The sequence below is a fragment of the Dreissena polymorpha genome, chromosome 13 (genome assembly GCF_020536995.1).
Source record: "Dreissena polymorpha isolate Duluth1 chromosome 13, UMN_Dpol_1.0, whole genome shotgun sequence".
Lineage (NCBI taxonomy): Eukaryota > Metazoa > Mollusca > Bivalvia > Myida > Dreissenidae > Dreissena > Dreissena polymorpha.
Window position 1 is genome coordinate 33361403 of NC_068367.1, and position 21081 is coordinate 33382483.

General features: G+C 36.1%; 1 protein-coding gene across 3 annotated transcripts; it reads right to left on the reverse strand.

The window, feature by feature from the left end:
• Nucleotides 1–3887: 3887 nt before the first annotated feature.
• LOC127855316 (heat shock 70 kDa protein 12A-like) lies at nt 3888–19562 on the reverse strand. 3 transcript variants are annotated; one of them, XM_052390779.1, is made up of 10 exons: nt 19301–19562; nt 18246–18320; nt 17120–17966; nt 15039–15248; nt 12766–12901; nt 9578–10164; nt 9033–9320; nt 8497–8715; nt 7122–7257; nt 3888–5972 (listed from the first exon to the last, which is right to left on the reverse strand). In XM_052390779.1, exons 3-10 carry the CDS (start codon nt 17405–17407, stop codon nt 4945–4947), a joined length of 2892 nt encoding a protein of 963 aa, XP_052246739.1. In that variant the 5' UTR covers nt 17408–17966; nt 18246–18320; nt 19301–19562; the 3' UTR covers nt 3888–4944. The 3 variants fall into 3 exon arrangements, with proteins under 3 accessions (XP_052246739.1, XP_052246741.1, XP_052246740.1); XM_052390781.1 differs by lacking the exon at nt 18246–18320 and having other exon boundaries at nt 19305–19562; XM_052390780.1 differs by lacking the exon at nt 18246–18320.
• Between the last annotated feature and the right edge of the window lie 1519 nt (nt 19563–21081).

The following is a 21081-nucleotide window of genomic DNA, read 5'->3' on the forward strand; positions in this document are numbered from 1 at the left end:
CAAGTATTATTTTTGTTTAATTATATTTGATATTGATAGCTGAATACATGTTTTGTATTTATTTTGAAATGTTTAAGTAATTGCAGACGTATCATAGTTTATTGTCCAAGAAACAACAATTTAGAGTTCTAATGCATAGGAATTAAACCATCAATGTTTAAGCCTAAGTTAATTATGCAGCAAACCACCAAGATTACATGTGAGTAGTGTTTTGGGCGTTTGATGATGATAATGGGATAATTATGTAAATTCTAAAACGATCTATCAAATGTTGTTGCAATTGAATGACAACTATACATGTGTTATAATGTGCAGCGCTAAGGATCATGGCCCCTATTCACAAAGCTCCTTAGAGTAAATCTTGGAGATTTTAAGTTTGTACAATTTTGGAGGCTTTCGCTCTTTTGTGTGTAGAACTTTTCACATTTGCATAATTTAAACATGTGAATATTGCTCAAATGATAACTATTTTATTATATTGTAAGCAGAAAACATTGGATGTCTTACATCAAATTTATTCTGAAACTATCCAGTTAGTGTAACTTAAGTTAAGATTTCCCTAAGATGCTTTGCAGACACAGGCCAAAGACTTGTGTTTGTGTTGTTTATTGGTTATTTTAAAACCGGAATTATGTTCTCTAAAATGATGCGTGATTTGCGAAAATGGGTCTTAAGCTATATTTTGATAGTGTAGCTCGAGACGAGCCTGCCCACCCTAACAGCTTGGCAAGGAGCTACCCGCTCCAAAAAAGCACCACAAAATATTGAGTGAATAAAGCGGACAGGTAGAACCTACCCAGGCCGCTTACGGCATAAGACCGATTTTTGCATGACACGGCTTAATTCAGTGAGTATCTTGTAAGAATGACAAGTACTGAATGTTTGAAATACATTTTAGTCACATTGTACAACCATAGTGTTTGCTTAGCCAATTACAAGGATCTTTGTTATTTTAATTTTGTTCAATATTTGTTCATGATGTGTTCACATTTTTGTACTGTAAGTTTTGTTTCTTGATAAACTTTGATGAAAATATACATTTATAACCATTTGATAACGCTTGATTGGTTGTTACAGGAGACTATGAGATAGAACTATACCTTTATATATTACATGTTTTAAATTCAGAAAATGGTGGAATAAATTAGATAGATATAAATGTGTTTTGTTTTGTACGTACCAGTTATATAAAGGATAGTGGAACTCCAGAAAAAATCAGTAGAGAAATTCTTGATGTATTTTATAGCATTTTGTTGCTATTTTTTATGCTCCCCCAAAATTTATTTTGGGGGGAGCATAAAGTCGCCGCTTCGTCTGTCCGTGTGTGCGTCTGTCTGTCCGTCCGTGCACAATTTTTGTCCGGGCTATTTCTCAGCAACTAATGACCGGAATTCAATAAAACTTTTTGGGAAGCTTCACTACCAAAAGGAGATGTGCATATTATCAGGGGGTTCTGGTCGGATGATTTTTCACAGAGTTATGGCCCTTTGACATTTTTGAAATTTTCCATTAACTGTACATATAGTGCAATTCTCGTCCGGGCTATTTCTCAGCAACTAATGACCGGAATTCAATGAAACTTTATGGGAAGCTTCACTACAAAGAGGAGATGTGCATCACCCGTCCCCGACGGTTTCTTTTTCACAGAGTTATGGCCCTTTGAAATTTTCTATAAACTGTACATATAGTGAAATTCTTGTCCGGGCTATTTCTCCCCAACTACTGACTGGAATTCAATGAAGCTTTATGGGAAGCTTAACTAGCTTGAGGAGATGCGCATGTTATTTGTGGGTTCTGGTTAGATGATTTATTTGAGAGTTATGGCCCTTTGAAATTTTTAAGTTGCTAAACCATCCATCGTATTATTTGTTCAAAGTTATGTCCCTCAAGACGTTTCCTTTTATCTGAATATATAGTGCAATTTTGTGACAAAAAAAACTTTTGTGAGCATCACCCGTTTCCCACGGTTTCTTGTTTATTTAAGGCAGATGACAAATTGCAAGAAAATATATTTATATAAAATATCACATGAAACATGAAATGATAATTAAATATAGGGTCACCGCATTGGAACGGTCAATGTAATAATTAATTTGCACGGTCTGATAAAACTGAGTTTAAAATAAAGTCTCCATGCAAGAAAAGATACAAAGTATGTATCTTTTGTTTTGATAATAAGGGGTCTAGCATACATTTAATTTAAGGCGTCAAATGTTGCAATTCTGCTGCTGTGGTGTTTCTTAACAATTTAATAATAACATTGTAATTAAATTAAATTGTTTTTCTCTTTTATTACTTTTGACATTGACAAACAATGTTATAAGGTCAACGTGTTTACTTGTGCGTGTTTTGTAAGTAATTCGGGCTAGATGTGAATCCTCGAATTCGCTGGACAGGTATATTTTAGCATAATAGTATCAAACAAGGACTGTCCAATTGCCGTTCAATTCTTTCGTAGTCTCATCACATCTGGAATGTTGAACAGACCTCGTCTCCAGTCTCTAACATACTTAACCGATCATAGGTGGCTGTACAGGATGGCATTGATGATGCCCATAACCAATAAATTAATTATTTGTGTTTTTTATATTACTTGAATCAAGTTTATTGGGAATGCGTGTTGATGACTGATAGTGGTTTTAATTATCCGCTGTTCATGACGAGATTAAGAACAATGATGCTGCTGATGATGATGATTTTGATCTTAATGTTGCCTAATGTTGCTATTAGTGTTGCTGCCGCTGCTTGTGATAATGCGGTTGAAGCTAAAAATGATGAGTTTTGATGACAAACGGCAGTGCTTTAGTGCCTATAAATTGTGTTCAAGATTTGTTCACAATTAATAAATAAACGATATATGTTGCACCAGGAAGCTAAAAGCTTGATAGTATTATTGCCCGTTAATAAAAAAAAAATGAGCAAAGTAAATATTGTATTGATTTTGGTCGCTTCAAATAATTTTACAATAAACAATTATGTGATATCAATGTATGTTAAATGGTGATTTATTGAATCTAAATGAAAAAAATGCTATATGCGATATTAAACAACAACTTTGTCAGGCACATTTTAAAAATAATATTATAAATACTTGCGGATTTCAATTGGCTTCTTTGATGTAAGACTCTATAACACTGTATGTTAAATACCATATACTATGCTATTCTTGCTGCGAAATTTTTCGTGTACCGATATGTATCCAGTTTAAAACCGGTATAATTATTATCTTGTAATAAACCAAATAAAAAATAGTAACATGACTGATTGACAAAAAATGTCACAAATGAAATGGTTAATGTTTAACAGTCTTAAGGAAAACAAACAATAGAGATAACAATTCCATTAACATTTGGTTTAGACATTGTCACATTTAGCATCAAGTTAAATATTGGTCACAATCTTTAAATAATGTAGCTAATGAAGAGTATTCAAATTATCCAAATTTAAATTGAATCTCACTCAGGATCGCTTTTTAATATTTAAATACTATTTAGTTATACATTATCTAATATGTGATGATAATGCGAATCTATAAGCGGTCGAAAAGTAATGAAAACAAAATGGCAGATTCATGTCAGTAAGATAACTGATATCATATACCATACGCTATGCAGATGATCATATGTGCACAGTCAGGTAACAGAGCATCTCAACGGTCAAAGACTCGTTTGTCAATATTACAACGATGATATGTGGATAAAGACTTAATATCGAATATAAGCACATACATTAACTCCGCCGCAATAGCTCAGTATGTGATGGAGTGAAACATGACCAAGTTATATTGTGTGAAGGCAGAAATTATACCATTTTATCAACAATGCCGTTATAAGCAATGTGCAGTTTGCACAGGTTCATGTCCACATACATCAAGTTAACACATACACTCCTATACAAATGTATTGTACACACAAAATACGTCATAACAAACAGGAATAAAATAAAATACGATGACGAGACGAAATAAACAAACAATTTCATATAAATGGACAATTGCTCTTTCGTGCCAGTGAGGAAAGATGTTAATTTTGATAGACATATGATATATGAACACAATTAATCACAATGTAATAGAAAGGAACGATCATTAATTAATAATAAGCCACCCCAGTTTAAAACAAATGAACTTGCACACTTAGTTTATATTTCCCGATTATTGAACGCTTTTGAACGCACATGTTACATAAGGTTGCAACGGACATGTAGTATCACTTAAACGTTTCAAAGAAATGGTGGAAATTAAACAGACACACGTTGGGTTGATCTGGCAATCCTATGTATTACAGTTTTACAACAAGAGAATGCGATGTATATTTCAGTCAAACACATACGATATTTACACTACTGGGAAATTCGCAACATGATTTGCGCATGTGTTTGTACGAAATATGATTATTATCCCGTTGGCACCATTGTTACGTTTTTATGACTCATGCATTATGGGCAAAGGTTAATACCACAATTGTAACAGTTTACGATCAAAGATAATGACTGGTGTAATTTCGCTCCTAAAGTTACTTCCTACATGCCTGGAAAGCTATCACTATAAGTTCCGATTATAGCTTTCGCACACATTGTTCACGCAAATAAGTAAAAGGTCAATGTCACAAATCAAGTCCAGAGAAAAACTATGCAAGCATGATATACACTTGTCCCCTTCTATTTGTATTTCATGACACTTTTCTTCCTATGCGTGTTTTTTTTAACAGTCTGTAGATTGGTAATTTTTTAATCTTAACACATGTTTTACAACGGCATGTGGGGTTATTAATTGGAAATAGATTTAGATCCTATGCATCTCATGTCAACCTAAATACACGTTAATACGTATTGGTGAATAGTTGCCATATATGTTTGACGATCCAATTAAACACTGTCTACACTAGACGGTGTTCATCGAAGCTGAATATACGTACGTACATACTTGCAATGTTAGAAACCGTATCATTCAAGGCAATTTAAGGTAAGCTGATCTTCCTTTCCTGTTGTCGTATCCTTCACAATTACTAGCAGCTCTGTGTCTCCAAACATGAACGTCACATTGTACGTTTGATCACCCAGCGGAACGTCTTCCCGTACGCGTATGGAAAGTGTTCCCAGCAGTTCACATTCCTTATCTGTTACAAACTCTGGGTCCGGCAATACTGTTCTGTATACACAGGTACAAGGCATCGTTGAAACAGGGTTAAATGAATAGGTCACTCGATGATTTTCATTGATCTGTTCATTAATTTTAACAAATACTCGAAAACTTCTCACCAACCATTTACCATCTTTATTAGTTTTAATTCGTCCAAAATGTTTCTTTGGGTCAAATAACTTTAGGCACTCTATGCCATATGTGTAAGGCATAATTCGTGATGCAACTAACGAAGGATTATGTCCGTATATCACAGCTCCTTTTAGAACTGCCAGACCAGCATCTTCCGGAACAACTAAACGAATTTCAGGAAGTTCACGTCTGATTTTCTCTTGTACGAAAGTGGATTCGGCAAATCCCCCAACAAGCATAACTGTACGCAGGTCGTTAAGTTCGGTGCTCAAACACTGCTTTTTTATATGCATTATTAGCATGTCGGTAGGTTCCGCAAACCATGAGACAAAAGTAGAAGAGTCAATTGGTAGTTTATCTCTTTCAATGGGATTTTGTTTTTTCGCCTTTCTGAATGTAAACAACTTTGTTTTTGTTTTTGAATTGATCGACGTATTAAGCGACATTGGAATGCGCAAATAAAACGAACTGTCTGATTTTGATCGCTTCTTCGTTTCAAAACTTTGTAGCAAGTCAAAGTAATCACATAATTCATTTTTCTGAAATTCTGCAAAATTGTGTTTTGCAAACGTCGTTTCCAAAAAAGCGATGAAGTTCTTATCAACACAAGTACCACCCCATGGGCCACCACTTGCTTTTTGAATCACACGTATCTGGTTGTATGGTAAACGCTCCTGGATGGATACATCAGCAGTGCCTCCTTAAATTTAAAATGAAAACAATTAAAATTTGTAAATATTGTTTGTACAAACAAATAAATGATTATAACGTGTTTTTCCGTAAACAACTTAACATGGTTATTATTGATGTTAATTGTTTATATATTTCGAAACGCAACACTTAAACAAAGATCAATATATAAAAAAAAGTTTAACAATATGCTATTCCTTATGCCACTGCGGACTGCTACACATAAGGACAAATCTGAATTGTTTAAAACACAAAACATTCATTTATCACGTTCGGGCTTCTTATACTCTGCATAACGGTTGCTTTTGAGATGTATTTCGATGTTCTCCGGTATGTACTTTATGATTCTAGCTCAAATCTTGTAAACAAGGACTTTAGTTTATATTTACAAATGTATTGTCATCGTGCCTCAGAAGATGGTAATTCTGTTATCTAGTACAAATAAAACAATTGAGTAATTAAAAAGCAATAACAAAGTCTTGTTTTGCTTTAAAAACTGAATAACCACGATATGAGGCTAGTCATTAAACCAGTTAAAGGCCACAATTTGTTTATTCATGGAGTCGATGACAACAAAAGTAATCACATGGGTTTATTTACTGTCTGTTTTATAATATCTGTTTTGTCAACAGTGTACATTCCCTTTAGTTTAGTTTAAACCGATTTATTTTAGCTCGATTGCATTAAAAGCCTACGGCTTACTGAAATTCTCTCGAGTCCGCTTCCTGAGACTAAGAACCAGTACTTGGTGTCTTTGGAGAAGATCGAAAGAACGCTCCCACAGTGGTAATCGAACCATTGACCTCCCGATCGCTAGGTGGACACCATATCCAATACACCATGGCGACCACACCTTCCCTTTCAATTGATTCATGCTGGGCCCACACCTTCCCTTTTAATTGATTCATGCTGGGCTACGTCATTCAACCAGTTTAACGCCACCCCCCTCTCCCCGATAGTTTGCATTGACCGTTCCAAGATGCTGACCCCAGCTTAAATCCTTTTTATAGTATCGCCCTGTAATGTATATATCATCGGTCACTTGCCTTGATTAAAATAACTAGCGCGGTTAATAAGAATTTCTCTCCCGATTATGTTTCTGGAGTTACACTATTCCTACATCTTGTTCTTATATAAAATGATGCCATGAATGACAAACCTCCAAGGTCGACCACCATATATTTACTCCCGACCGGAACTGTTTGTACGCTCTGGTTTCCCTCAGCATTCATGTACCAGAGAGGAGCTACTTCCGGCTCAAGTACCATCTTCAGTCTGTGGCCATCAATTCCAGCCTGAAATACATATACGGTTTAAACGACCTTTTTATTTCACCACAGGTAGACTTATTGGTCAACAAATATTTCATGAAATAACCAATAACTTGAACACAACAGCAACATAAATGAAAATTTCTGAGGAATGATGAATTAAAACTAAAATGAGCATAAATGATATCTTATCTTTGATTTATTTTTTAGAGATATATAAATATATTGTTAAATATTCAGATCACGGTCAAGTGCTTTCAGGAGAGAAAGAAGCTGCATAGACAAAATTCCATGGCTTAACCTGGGGTGACGTAATACGATCGCGCGCATGGCTTCACGGCCGATTAATTCGTAATTTGTAATTTGTAAATAATGTTTAAAGCTACATGTTCACCATACTTAAAACACATATGTAAATATATATATATATAAGTAATGGTCATCATAAGGATATAATTATTTTATGTTCCGTATTCAATTTGTCTTCCCTAAGCTAACGCGCTTAAAACATAATTGTGATATTATTTAATGGATATTTCATAAATCGTTTTGATGGCACATTTTATTTACAATCTATACTATATGATATTTTTGTGTATAGAATAAGCCAATTTTATCACAAAGGTCATGAAAATCTACCTTTATAATACCTTTGTTGATATAAGGCATGTTATGATATGTTTTGTGTTGACATATGACATAATATTATATAAGCTTTAATCATGGAAATTATATATTTCTTTTAATCGTGCACATGCTAACTATACTTCTAGAAAACAAGCCAAGACATAATGGGAATGCATCTGTGCTATTTCAGAAATGCAAGCGTCTGTGTTTGAATTTATTGTCCAACCCTCATATACGTTACTATAAGCACAATAATGTAATGATTTAGGCGCATAGTTGAAATTTGTTTAAATAACACTGCAAATGTTTGGTTAGCTCTCAAGCTCAGACTTAAATGATGAATGGCGGCTCGTTAAACGTAAGATGGTTGGATATTGGATCAACAACGTACGAAATAATAGATACTGATAAATTATTTACGCGCTTTAATAGGAAAGAACAAAGTTTTAAGATATGTATCCTTTTGATTTTATATTTGAGATGTTTACAACCTATAGCAGTTGGTAAGTGTACACTATGGTTAATGGTGGAATGGACAATTTGTAAACGATGATGAGTTCATGCTTGTATCAACACTTATTGTTTGAAGTGCAATTAATAACGGACACAAACTGCAAGAAAAAAGTAAATTCATACATTTATGGCAGCTTCTCTCATGAACTGTTTTGCGTTGTCATCCCAAATTGCAGGAACGGTCACAACATACTTAAAACATGCTTCTGGCATTTCCGGAACTTGCAGACGAACTGCCTCAAGGAGTTGCTCATAGAGATAACGTATTGCCATGGAGAAAATTGGCATGGCAGGGTGGCTATCGCCACTAAGATCTTCAATTGTCGTTCTTCTAGATAATGCCTTGAAAACAAAAATATAATTTGTAAATATTTGTCTACCGAACTTTATAAAAAATACTGTACCATAAATTAATTATATTGTAAGACACGTGTTAATGTGTTTCACAAATATTATTCGTTCATACGTGTATTGCAACATAAAGTACATATAGATTAATAAATTTATGTAATCAATATAAAAATGTGGACGTACGAAAGCACGGTTAAAGGCGTAATACTAAACGGTATATGTTATGAATTATTGAATTGATTAATAGTTGATATGTGCAAGATAATAATTGCATACATGTGTATTTGTTTTTAATTCTGATTAACAACCTTCTTTCCATGAAGAATCATTTTGAAGTGTCTAAAAAGTCTCCATCCTTTTCTCGAATCGAGGCTCGCAATGTGGTTTTCAGCTTCAAAACCAAATGAGTGGAATTGTCCTTCAGGATTCAGTAGGACGCAAGTCGGAGCTTTCAGGGTAGTCAGTGCAGCCGAAGGACCACAAGCGTACCAATTCTTTGTCTGCACTTTGCGCGGGTTATGGATAAAGGAAAAGGCATATCCACTGTAGGTTGTGCCTATATCAAACGCGCCTACTACTTGAATTGTTGGATTTTGCTGCAAAGAAAGTGATGCAAAAATTCACACATAACTACGTTTTCGTATTGGACCTTTCAAATGAATTTTATCCGGTGATGCCGAATACTTCACCTTATCATAGAACAAGTACTAGGCTGAATTTAATATTCAATATGTATAGATAATTATGTGTACATTTAAAAAAGAGCCTAGTATTTCTATATTTTGTAATTCAATTCGTACGTTTAATGTTTTACTTTGATGGCTTTCAATTTGAGTTCTGAAACGGTAGGTACCTGGATGGCTGCAGGAGATGTCTCATAAACAGTCATCACGCTTATCAATGCCCCGCGTAAAACTTCATCCACAATTTCGCCTTTTTCAATAAGAACAACATTCGAATACTCGAGCAGTATTTGACGCTGAATATAAGGACAGCGTCCTAATGCGCCGGTCATTAAAATAACTCGAACAGCTTTTGCTGATGTTATAAAATGCCTTAGACATTTCAAAATGGATGTCACGCAAAGTTTAAACCATTGTTTCACAATAGTTGCTTTTATTTTGATTTTGTTTGAAATAACAGTGGCGTACTCGGACGAGCGGAAGCTGTGTAGTAATCTCAAAGGTGGGCGAACAGTTACAGATTTTAGTCCATCAAATGTATTTTTGTGAGATTGGAAGTGATTGATAAGGTCCTCGTTTTCCGGATCCTTGATATCACATACTGGATTGGATGCACCGAAATCAGTATGACTATACAGAAACTCGATCAGTTGTTTGTCGATACATCCACCACCGCAATGACTCGCACGCTTTAAATCTAGCCTTCGAATGCTCCCATTTATTAACGTCTCGAATAAGTTCATTTCGACGTTTTCGCCTGCAAAACAAAATTATAATTCCATGTGTTATTTCAGAAATAATGTACAGCGAATTGTCGGAGCAGTAATAGTCAACGGTTTAGAGTTCTAGTGCGCACGAATTAAACCAAGAGGACAAAATCACAACGACAAATGAATGCTTATACTCGCAATAACACACACTTAGCTTTCAAGTATTTTGTAACTCTACAATTAAAAAAATGTTCCCCTTTTAACCCTATGGCACTAGGTTATGAGTAGCAACACGGAAGCAACAAATAAAATGACCTTACGCATGATAAACTTGAACACCGATATATTTAAAAAAAAGAGATAATGTCCTTGACCGGTCTGGCCGGTGTGTGTAGGGGGGAAATTAGGGACGACGATACAGAAAACTTCCTCCAGTCAGGTCTGTTGTAGGCTGCTGAGAGTAATTCATTCACGAGAAGGGATGTCCACTCTTTCGTATTGTACATCCAGTATTTTTTTCTGACGGCCTCGACAGTGACCTCCCTCTAACGTGCCCTGGAGGACAGTCTTGCACAGAGAGTCGTGTCTGGTGACTTGTGCAAACCAAGCAAGCTTTCATCGTTTGACGGTCACCAGTAGGGGCTCTTCTGGACCAACAACTGTTGCAGTCATGTTCCGGATTTACTCGTTGGTCTTGTTCTCCATGAAGAAGATGCGGAGCAGTCTTCTGGTGCATTAAGTACAAATGCCTGTATCGTGCGTCCTGTGCCCGCGTACATAGGATGGTGACTACGAGAGACTTGTAGGTCCTGTACTTGATGGGGAAGCTGGTGGAACTGCTTGTCCAAAACAAGCTCATTCTGGCTATTGTTGCGGTCGTCATGACAATTCTTATTGGGACCTCCGCGGAACTGGTACCATCAATGGACAGTGTTGATCCCAAGTACTTGATTCTGGACACTTCTGCCAGCTTTTTAACGTTCATCGTGATGCCTGTAATGGTGTTGGTCTTGCTGTTTACCATGATCTTCGACTCCACCGTGATGACCTCCATCCCGTATGCTCTGTTTGGTCCTCCACACATGAAGATAGAGGTGTGGCGGTCATGAAGTCTTCTTCATTATCTTTTCAAGAAATAGGTTAAACAGGACGGCAGAGATCAGCCATCCCTGACGAATTTCGACTGAAGTCATGAGGATATCTCCCTGCTTTTCATTGAGAAGTACTGTGCTGCTGGCGTTTCCGTAGAGTTCTTGAATGACTTGCACCAGCCGTTCGCCAATGTTGAATCCTCTCATAACATGCCATAGGCCATCATCCGCACGCGTCGACAACGTTCTTAATATCGATGAGTTGTGGAAGAGCTTACATTGGCATTGCAAGTGTTTCTCAATGATGACACTGCGGTTGAAGATTTGTTCCACCGTGCTCCACCCAGCTTTTAATCCAGACTGCTCTTCGGCCAGCAGTTCTTTGGTCGTTCTTTTTAATCGATTGAGGATCATCCGTAGCATGACTTTGCTGCGATGACTCATGAGGCTAATGTTGCACTACCTGTGTGGTCATTCTTGCACAACTTTAAGTTGCCCTTTTCCAGTAGGGGGATAGTCAGAGACAAGGTTCATTCCTTGGATCAATTTTTGGCCTCCAATATCTTTTGGCAAAGTGCCGTCATTGCTGCAGTCGTTGCCTCTCCCCGTGCTTCATCAGCTCCGAAGGGACGTTGTCGAATCCCGGAGATTTTCCTGCCTTAAGACAACGCCCTGCCTTTTTCACCTCTGCCTTAAGTATGGACGAACTTTTGTTGTAGAGGTCGCTGCAGTGTTCAGTTCACCTGTTTAGGACTGCGTCAATCTCGGTCAGGAGACGTCTATCAGCGTCTGCTATAACACTGGCCTTGGGCTAACTCGTCTCCGTGAGGGTCTTAATGGTGTTGAAGATCTTCTTACTGTTTCCTAAGGTCATCTCTTTGTTAATGTTTGTTACATTTCTCCTCAATTCACTTCTCCCTCATTGGCCTCTATCATTTTATTCCTTACCTCCCTGTTCGCTTTCTGGTTATCTGCCATAGAGTCCAAGCTGGTGTACTTCTCATGCCTCAGCTCTCTTTCTTTTGTCACAGACGTCTATGCTGTCGGTCGTCATCCGTGGCTTGTTCTTGCTTCTCTCTCTCTCTCGCAAGAACTTCTTAGGTCGTTGACAGCAGGACATCCTTGATGTTGTTGGTTATGGTGTCTTGTTTAAGATGTTCAGGGCTGCAAACTTGCCACCTACCTGCGCTTGAAATGCCTCTGCTATCTCTGGATCTTTCAATTTTTCAAGTCAAATCTTATGCAAGGGATCTTGGTGATCACGCTTGCTCTTTAACTTCAGCTTGATGGTGGTGAGTACTAAGTAATGATCACTGCCAATGTCTGCGCATGGAAAGTTTAGAGTGTTCGGCTTATTGATGCTAAACTTGACCTGTTGCTCGCAAGTATGAAATCGATCTGCTTGTGCATTTGCCCGTTAGGAGCATGCCAGGTCGCTGTAATGGACGCTCGTCTGCACTATTTCGCTCCACGTAATTTTGACATAATCTAAACACAAGTTAAAATGTATTTTACATATTTATTGAATAGAATTAAAAAAGACATGACGACATTTACCTTCTGTGTCAATCACTAAAAACTTGCTCCCATTAGCCTTCAATTCATCCTTCAAGCGTGTGTTGACTTTCGCACTCCATAGAGCGGCTACCTCTTTTTCCATTGCTATCGTTAATACTTCGGGGTCTATACCAGCCTTATAATTTATTTAAGATATATATTAAACTTGACTACAATATAAGAACACTTAAAGAGTAACATAATGTTTTTCATTAATCAATAAGTAATATAGTAAACATATTCCAAGTAAAAAGGAATTCGACAAACATGCTTAAATATTAAAGAGTTAGGGATTAATATTTGCTTACAACATAACAATGATTCCCTTCAAACTGTTTAAAAAACGTAAAAATGCGTCCCAATATATTAATTGATTCCAAAGAATTGTCAAAAGCGACTTTTATAAATCAAATATCTACTAAAAATATTTTCTAAATTCATCATAAAATGAACTAGAAGGCAATTTTGGGTGGGCAAGGACTATGTTGGTGGGGACCCGGAGTGGATAATGTGGACATGGATGGTCGAGATGGACCGTGTTGTCATAAGAGATGTTCAGTATAAATATGAAGTCAATTGGTGAAAAAGTTATGTTAAAACAAAATTTTGGATAAGAATAAAAATTTGGGTGCGAAAATTTTGGGTACGAAAAAAATTATGCCAAAAAAAATTAGGTACGAAAGAATTTGGGTTAAAAAAAAAATAGGGTACGAAATCTTTTTGGGTACGAAACAAAATTTGGGAACGAAACGAAATTGAGTACGAAAAAAATATGGGTTAGAAAAAAAAATTGGATACGAAAAAAATTGGGTACGAAAAAGATTTGGGTACGAAACAATTATGGAAAAAATTTTGGGTACGAAATAAAATTTAGGTACGAAAAAAAATTTGGTTGCGAAAACATTTTGGTACGAAATAAAATGGGTACGGAAGAAAATTGGGTGATAAAAAAATTAAGGTACGAAAAAATTTGGGCACGAAAAAGAAATGGGTAAGAAAAAAATTGGGGTACGAATTTTTTTGGGTACGAACAAATTTGGGTACAAAAAAAAATGGGTACGAAAAAAAAATTGTGGTACTAAAACAAATTTGGGTAGGAAAAAATATTTTGGTACGAAAAAATTTGGGTACGATAAAAATTTGGGTACGAAAACAATATAGCGTACGAAAAAAAAAAGTTGGGTACGAAAAAATTTGGGTACGAAAAAAATCTGGGTACGAAAAAAAAATGGGTTCGAAAATTTAGGGGTACGGGGAAGCTGCCTTTACCTTTATCAATGGCCCTGGGTGGATAATGTGGACATGGATGGTCGAGATAGACCGTGTTGTCATAAGAGATTTTCAGTATTTATTTGAAGTAAATTCATGAATAAATGAAGAAGTTATGTTTAAACAAAATTTTCGGTGGGCGTGGTCGGCCACTATCTCCTCCTACACTATTAGCACTAGAACCTTAAAACTTACGCACATGGTAGCTATAAGCATATGTGCGACGGTGCACTATTTTGAATTTTGATCTGACCCTTGGGTCAAAATTTATTAACATGTGCGTCGCATGTTAGTAAAATTATTTTTTTTACCCATTTTACCCATTTATTTACCCATAACTTTTAACCCAGGGGTCAGATAAAAATTCCGTCGCCGTCACCGTCGAATATATGTTCATAGCTACCATATGTTTAAGTTTCAAGGTTCTAGTGCTAATAGTGTAGGAGGAGGTAGTGGCCGAACGGACGGACAGAAAGATGGAGACCTTTACAATATTCACACGTTTTTAAAAGCGTGGGGATAACTACTGTCGACCAAACATACATTATATACTTAAAACTATACAATGCAAATATTTTATTTGTAGATGTGATCCAATCTTAGCCGCAACAAGTTTGATTAAGTGTGTGGAAAAATGTTGCCCCAAACTTTGGATCGAGCGGTCGCAATAAAAAGGATTAATCCAGTTTAGTTTCGATATAATTAAAAGCAAAATTTATTGTGTTCATATTTTATTTAACAATTCTGTTAAGCGCATCTGGCTTTTTAAAGTCTGTATTGTTTTTCTATTTTCTGTTAAACGAAAAATAAAAAGTCTTTGCTGTCAAATATGAAGACTTAACCAATATGCATTGAACAAATTCCACAACAACAGCACAACAATTCTGCTTTGCGAAATTTGAATCCAGGGCGTCATTGACCATAGAGCTCAAAAAAGAAAATCAATTTTACAATGAAGGTGCGGAAAATCCGACGAATATCTGATCAATTTGTTGAAGTCTTACCTCTTTCGCAGCATCGATGACAAATAATTTAGCAGTTTCATTGTTTAATCCTCCCGGAATTGTTATAACATACTGAACATCTGTTTCCTTTTCACCTTCCAAAATGGTCAAAGCTTTGTTTTTTAAATACCGAAGAAGCTGTGCAATTATTTGAAATGCACTGTGCAAATTTCCCTTTGCGTCCTGTATGGTCGTGCTTCGTGATAAGTCCTGCAATACACGATTTAATAGGAATTGCAAAACATTTAAAAATGTTATGCGATGCATTCGTGTATTTGTATTATCATATCACGATACACATTACTCACTATCTAAAACACATAACATTGCCAATTATGATGTTTTATAGATGTTGAGAATTATTTTTCAACTGCAATTAAATTACACATGGCCCTGTATGAAAATGGGGATTAATCTTAATAATGGTCAACTTATATCATGATATCCTTAATACCGATATAGTAAACCCCGAATATTGCCCCTGAGTGTGTTTTCATTCAATACATGAATTTGCTAAACAACCATATCGATCGAATGAAATGCTGTTTAAGAAATTGCTGTACTGGATTGTATTGAAAGAAACAGAAGCAAACTGCAACGCTTATCAACACACGGATTACACACGGGTATCAAAACTAACGTTACACGGCCAACGTGTGGGAAAGATCGAGTTGCTTGCAGTTTTACTGTTAAAAGGTCGTAACAAACTTTGCAAGTATGTTCATAAAGGTACGTGCCATTAATCGTGTTAACGGCGTAACGTCCTTTTTGCACCAGACGTTTTGGACAAAAGATTCAGTTCCCGTGCGTAAAGCAAAAGTATAGTCACTAATGTTAAATCGAAAGTATAGTCTCTCATGTTAAAACACATCAATATGTAGGGAAAATAAACTTTATGAAACACTTTCAGATGAGAATGTTTTGTTACCATCCGTCACATATTGTCATATTGAAAGTTAAGCTTGGGACGTGGGTCTTCCACACGAAACGCTGTTTCCATATGGTCAACATAATTGAAAATAAAATTGCATCACGAGTGATAAAGTTAAAGTGACTTTGCTTTTGACCTCTGATTGTGGCGTTGACCTGTGAACACAGAGGACGGTTGTTACGTGTGACACACTGTCTCATGTTGATCATTTATGTATGAGATGGTACGTTATTTGAAAATTAAACTTTACCTTTGATCTTAAAGTGTGACCTTGACCTTTGTTGTAGAGAGACGGGTGTTACACGCGACTCGCGACATTCTTTCTCCGCCGTTCCCCGCTTAGTTTTGCAGTTATTTTTAAAAATTGCATACCTCATAATAAAGCTACAGTCAGGTAGCTGTTTAATGACGAAATTTGACCTTGACCCTTGAGATAGGTGTTACATGCGACAACACGCCGTCAACTTATGGTGGAAATTTGTAGTAAGTGATTTCGTAATTGTATGATAAATGATGGATTTACAGCCCGGACAAGTATTTATGTTTACATTTGACCTTTATATCTAAGTGTGACCTAGATATTGTAGGCAAACAAAGAGACGCGTTTAACAAACGATATGCCATCTCGTCATGGTGGGAAGGTGTTTTGAAAGTAACACTCCAGACAAGTTGTACATGCCCAAAATTTAAACCTCGACCACAAAGTGTGACGTTTCTCTTTCGGGAAAGGCGATGAGTGTTTCACGCGACACGTTGTTTTCTCATGATAAACACATGTGTTTGTTTTTTTAATTGTATGATAAATGAATATCTACAGTCTGGATAATCTCGGACGGAGTAACGTGACGGCTGTATTGAGCTTTCCGGAAGCGGACTCTACAAACAATATTTAAGAGGTTGCGTTACCGTCTTGGAACGGTAAATGATAAACAATAGGGTTTTTTACCGGTTTCATGGCGCGCCAAACATCACACTTATTCAAGTTATATTTAAAAAAAAACATATAAGTTAAAATAAACAATAAGTTTTACTTGAACAAATTGAATATTATCAAAAGTATATTTTGTGGAACAAAACTGTTTAGTAAATGTATTCCATGCGACCACGCATAATTAAGTAATGCATTTGATTAGTTATCGTTAGCGCATACCTGTTCTTCTTGGAGGAAGGCTATAAACTCATTTAACAGTATCCATCCTTGGGCTGTATCTTGCTTCTCCAAAAGAGCATAGCGTTCTCTCGCTTCAAATCCGAAAGAGATTAGTTTGTGCATTGGATCTAAGAGTATGCTTGAAGGTTCTTTTTGTATTCTATAGGCGTCAACTGATTTGACGGTACCATGTAGCAACTCGTTTATGCTGGATCGGCGAACAAATGCATTCCCGCATTCTTGTATTCCCAGCTCGAACGCTACCAAAATTGGTTTTTCAAGTTCCATTTTGACCAATAAGTCCTTGAATTATTCGTCAAAACACGTTCACGAATACAGTCGATTCATGTTTTCCGCTATATCTACACGAGAACATTTACTTATACAGTTCAAAAACATCGCCAATCCGTGAACAAGTACTTCTAACTTTCAAGCCCGCGAACATTACATTAAAATTAACACAAAGAAAAAGATAACATTTGTTCCATTATATTGATTTTCTTCGTATAAATGCACCATGAACTAAATGACATCAACATATTCATTAAGCGGAATATTCTTACATAGAAAGAGGGTGGCGATTTAAATTTGGAAAGTTACGTAATCATCGTAAGGGCATATTAAAGAATATTTACACACCGTTAAGGAATAACTTTCATTTAAATTTGAACAAATAACTGGCACAATGACGATATTTAATATCCATATAACAGTCACTATCTTATCACTTCATCTTTATCTGTATTATGAACACATACTGTGATATCACATTTGGTATTGTATAATGTCCAGATTCAATATCCAGTTCCGCAGGCGCAAAATCTTTTATCTAGAAGGAGTGCTTTATCTGAAGAAGAAGAAAACCGCATCATCGTTTCACGTCACATTAAAAGGTCACTCTAAAATACGTTGCATTCAAACGAAAATATGTCATTTAAAAATTGCATTTATATCACAGTCGTCGCTTTCAGCAGAGATATAGCAGAGTCGTTCTTTAGATTATTTAAATGAAATGTACACGATGAACTTACACTTGAAGGCATTTGTATAACACGTTTCAAATAATCAGACACTCAATGCAGATCATATAAATAGCTTACTCTGAAGTTGCATTATTTGTACTTACATGCGAGTCCATAAATCTTGACACAAACTCTGGTATAATCGATCTGAATGGACTGGATGGGTATATGGAATCGATCTGAATGGACGGGATGGGTATATGGAATCAATCTGAATGAACTGGATGGGTATACGGAATCGATCTTAATGAACTGGATGGGTAAATGGAATCGATCTGAATGAACTGGATGGGTACATGGAATCGATCTGAATGGACTGGATGGGTATATGGAATCGATCTGAATGAAATGGATGGGTATATGGAATCGATCTGAATGGACTGGATGGGTATATGGAATCGATCTGAATGAAATGGTTTTGATAAATGTTTTTCAAAGCTCATACATCAGGTGTCTATAAGCATACCGGGTATAACTTCAAGATAAACAAGTATTTTGCATGGAATCATTGTTTTTCGCTTGAAACAGTCTGTATCGAATGTATGGATTGTAAACTATTACGCATCGATTCGCCCAATGAGCAACACATTGATTAACAAATTGCCCTATACAAGTATAGCGATTCGTCCTCTAAATATACTATTGAGACAACTTATGCAAAATAGTGACAACATTATGTTGATGATGATGATGATAATGATGATGATGATGATGATGATGATGATGATGATGATGATGATGATGATGATGATGATGATGATGATGATGATGATGATGATGATGATGATGATGATAATGATGATGATGATGATGATGATGATGATGATGATGATGATGATGATGATGATGATGAGAACAAAAGCGTTTATGCTGAAATGTTCAAACTATTTATGCTTAAAAAATATATATGCATACGAATTGCACAGAATACATTTGTTTAACACCACTGGCATCTCAAAAAGTTTCATGAATGTGTTTAAAGTTAGATACAATAAATTACAATAGATATAACAGTTGTGGTTCTTGAGCTATACTTTAATATTGTTTATAATTTGTTCCAAAAAAGCATTCAAAGCATATGCATATGTATATACATAATATAAAGTGTGGTTGAATAAATTATCTACATATCAATAAACTAACTATCTAACATACTTACTTACACATGTTCCAATTTTATCTGCACATATATAATTTTGTCTAACGAATGATTACACTTGATAAGAAACGCATCATTGAATTTATTTTTACGTAATCCATTTTTTGATTTCAACAACGATACCGGGACATCAAATCAAATAAACCCACAAGCATAGCGTTTATCGATTTAAATTCGCACCGTACCGTCTAAATCAAACCCATAAATTTGTGTTATGATAAGGTAAATAACAGCGAATGATTTTCTTTACGTTCTTAACTTCCTTATAAATGTATTTATTATCGTTGTGTGAATGAATAAACTGGTTATACAGGTTTTTGAAGGTGATATATGTCCAATGGTGCGGAAATCAAGATTTCCTCGTGCACAGATTTGTAGGTTTAGTCATTCGACAGGCAAGCAGGGTAGAGCGAAGACTTGATTTAAATCGTTTTATTTATTTATGCTCTGTTTGTATGTTGATGTTAATATTATGTTTTATGTGTTTCAGTGAGTTTTATGAGAGCAGACGGATGACTGACTTGAGATAGAAAGGGGCATTGGTTCCGGACATTTTACCATGGGATTTACATAGTTTTCTAAAAAGAATACTTAACGTTCACGATATAGTGACAGCTGATTATTTGTAGATTTCTCTAAAATTAGAGGTTTCAGGAGGTGATGAAGGCACCTAGACACCGGTCTTGAGCCATGGGTCCTCATACGTCCCCCTGCCATTAAAAGAAAAATAAAAAATGAGCAGTAGGGTTGCGTATCCCGCTCGCGGTTACACCTGAATCGTTCGTTACCACTGATTGTTGTTTGGGGTGTACGTGAAGTCATGTGCACTTCTCTTAATTGATGGTAATGAATAAATCTTGTAATGATCGCAGCTGCTTTTATCAAAACTAATGCTTCACTTTATGTACTTTTCGCAAATAGGCGTTGTGGATGGGCATAGGGGGCGTCCTCGGTGCGCTTTGGGCATCGGCGGCGGACGGGCGGTTGTTAGGGCCGTGGCGTCCTTAGTTGGGCTTGTGATTTTGAATTGTGTAGTTAAATTGTGCAATTGTATGATTTTGAGTTTAGGCTTGACGTCTGATGGGTATTAATAATATTCAATTATTCACATGTAACGCATGAGCATGTTTAATGATACGTATAACGACGTGTTCTACAGAATGGATTTAGTATCGTTTCAGTTCTTAAATATATGAGAAGGATGTCGCAACGTTTACTGACGTCTCGAGACTCTTCAACTGAGAGGTGCCATTGGGGTCGATATCTGTTGCTCATTGAACACATACGATCGTCAGAAGATTTGTTTTTTTTGCATTTATGTGTAGAAAGCCCTGTCAGATACAAACACCCACTCTGTGCGTGTGTTTCAAGAAATAAAATACCCTGCTTGTCATGACACCTAAACAAATGTGTTTGTTTTTATTCTAAATGGTTAGATGATAAATAATTTATGTTTGTCATAAAATGTAATGGAATATAAAACATAACTGATCTCATTTCAACAAGAGAGAATTAATGCTGCTTAGAGTGTTTGTGCTATACGTTTCTCCACACATGCGTTGGCCTTACTGATTTATTGATAAAAAATATTAAGATCATAACGGTGTCAAGGGAAAAAACGGGTAGCAACAATCTCCACGCAGAGTTGTCGTTCATTGCTCTCACATAAACCTCTGCGAAAGGCTCCGCATTCCATCTTGCCTAGAATTTGGGCAAAACCGAACAAACGCATTCAATGTATATTTGGTTGGATATTTAAGATCGCATGCATTAAATTAAGT